Below are 2,281 nucleotides of genomic sequence, written 5' to 3'. Positions count from 1 at the left end.
TTTATCAATATAAATTGGCGCGCGCCATGCTGCATCTTCCAAACACCTACTCCCTCCGTTTCTAAATATTTGTCTTTCTAGACATTTCAACAAGTAACTACATACGGAGCAAAATGAGTGAATCTACACTTTAAAATATGTCTACATACATCCGTATGTAATAGTTATTTGAAATGTCTAGAAAGACAAATATTTAGGAACAGAGGGAGTAGATTGTCCGAGTTTCGATCGGCTAAACTGCTTGCATAGCTCTCGGTGTTTTAAGCATAGTTAAGAGTTTTACCACCCGAACGTTCATTCAGGTGGAGATCCACCGACCGACTCCAATGGACAATGAGCTCGGAAAGGTTATGCGAAACCAGGCCAAGCTCTTGTACCGTCGTTTCGTCGGCCAACAGCCTCATCTCCTCGCCGTCACACTGCTCCTCGTCGTGTCTTCGCTGGCGGTAATGACCATGCTGTCAATTGACGGCGTGTATGCCCTCTTGAGCGGCACACATGGCGTCATGGCCGTGTCTGTAGCAGGCGCAGTAGCGGCTGCCTACGTTTACGCCCTGTCGTTGCGGCCGGTGTACCTGGTGGACTTCGCCGGCTACAAGCCTGCGCCGGCGCACGAGTTGACCCGCGCCCGGTCCATCCACCATTACAGGCTAACCGGTGCGTTCAACGCGGAGAGCATGGATTTCCAGAAGAGGGTTCTGGAGCGGTCAGGGCTCGGCGAGGCGACGCACTTCCCTGCGTCCCTCATCAGGGTGCCACTGGACATGTGCCTCCGCACCGCCAAAGAGGAGTCCCACACCGTCATTTTCGGTCTGATCGACGATCTGCTGGCCAAGACCCGCGTGCGGCCGGACGACATCGGTGTGGTCATCGTGAACTCCAGCCTCTACAGCCCCACGCCGTCCTTCACCTCGCTAGTGGTGAACCGCTACTGCTTGCGCGACGATGTCGTCACCCACAACCTCAGCGGCATGGGCTGCAGCGCCGGCGTCATCGCTATTGACCTCGCCAGGCACCTGCTTCAGGTATGTACTACTACAAGCTACACACATCCAAGCATGAACGGGCAAATTAACCGTCCGTGTGAGCCATCCTTATTTCCTGAACGGTTTCTGAATTTTCATTTAGAACTGGGTTTGCCTGTGATGTCTTCTAGGTTATACGTTGATGTACAGCGTGCTAACCGGTTAACGCTGCAGGTGTACGACGACACATACGCACTGGTTGTCAGCACGGAGAATATCACCCTAAACGGGTACTTGGGCAACAACCGGACCATGTTGGTGACCAACATGCTGTTCCGGATGGGCGGCGCGGCAGTTCTTCTGTCGAACCGTCGCGACCAGCGGCGACGCGCCAAGTACCAGCTGATCCATACGGTGCGCACGCACCATGGCCCTAGCGACAAGAGCTACGCGTGCGTGATGCAGGAGGAAGACGAGGTCGGGAACTTGGGCGTGTCACTCTCCAAGGATCTCATGTCCGTAGCCGGCGACGCGCTCCGCACCAACATCACCACCCTTGGCCCGCTCGTTCTGCCGCTACGTGAGCAGCTCCGGTTCCTTGGCGCCGTCGTGCTCAAACGGGTGTTCCGTACTACAGTGATGTCGTGCCTCCCCGACTTCACTCTGGCGCTGGAGAACTTCTGCATCCACGCAGGGGGGCGAGGCGTGCTGGACGAGCTGCAGAAAAGCCTGAAGCTGGGTGAGTGGCACATGGAACCCTCGAGGATGACCCTCTGCAGGTTCGGCAACACGTCGAGCAGCTCGCTGTGGTACGAGCTCGCCTACTGCGAGGCCAAGGGCAGGATCAAGAGGGGAGACCGTGTGTGGCAGATTGCGTTTGGCTCCGGGTTCAAATGCAACAGCGCGGTGTGGAAGGCGCTCAGGACGGTCGAGCGCGCCGCTGCCGTGGAGGAGGGCAGCCCCTGGGCACAAGACATCGACGTTCTTCCGGTCCATGTGCCCAAGGTGATGCCCATCAATGAGGATGCGTCGTATGTACCAGCTGTGTAGTGTTTGCGTCGTCGGGTGGAAATAATGGAAGCGTGGCCTCTTGAAACTAGGGACAAGTCGTCTTGAATGAATCAAACATGATTATTGTGTACTGCACTTGAGAATAAAAGGGTGAGTGGTGGAGGCAAAGGACTGGAGTATCATTTCACCACAATAGCTATATGTAAGTTAACTGAATTTGTAATTTGAGTAAATCAATTTTGTGAAAGGAGGAAGAAGACAGAAGGGCGTTCATTGGACCTTCATCTAATGGTCTAGGAAATCGA

At 54.7% G+C, this 2,281-nt stretch overlaps 1 protein-coding gene across 1 annotated transcript; it reads left to right on the top strand.

Moving 5' to 3' along the window:
* Nucleotides 1-326: 326 nt before the first annotated feature.
* On the top strand, nt 327-2,052 carry LOC125538001 (putative 3-ketoacyl-CoA synthase 20). Its single transcript, XM_048701315.2, has 2 exons — nt 327-1,025; nt 1,200-2,052. Exons 1-2 carry the CDS (start codon nt 327-329, stop codon nt 2,013-2,015), a joined length of 1,515 nt encoding a protein of 504 aa, XP_048557272.1. The 3' UTR covers nt 2,016-2,052.
* The last annotated feature ends 229 nt before the right edge of the window (nt 2,053-2,281 follow it).

The sequence above is a fragment of the Triticum urartu genome, chromosome 1A, assembly GCF_056163025.1.
Source record: "Triticum urartu cultivar PI428250 chromosome 1A, HENAU_Tu73, whole genome shotgun sequence".
NCBI lineage: Eukaryota > Viridiplantae > Streptophyta > Magnoliopsida > Poales > Poaceae > Triticum > Triticum urartu.
Note: the sequence above shows the minus strand (reverse complement) of the source record. Positions and strands in the feature narration are given on the sequence as shown.

Coding starts and splice junctions, on each gene's coding strand:
- LOC125538001 (XM_048701315.2), top strand. CDS start 327: ATGGACAATGAGCTCGGAAAGGTTATGCGAAACCAGGCCAAGCTCTTG. Junction 1,026..1,199: donor TCGCCAGGCACCTGCTTCAG/GTATGTACTACT, acceptor TTAACGCTGCAG/GTGTACGACGACACATACGC.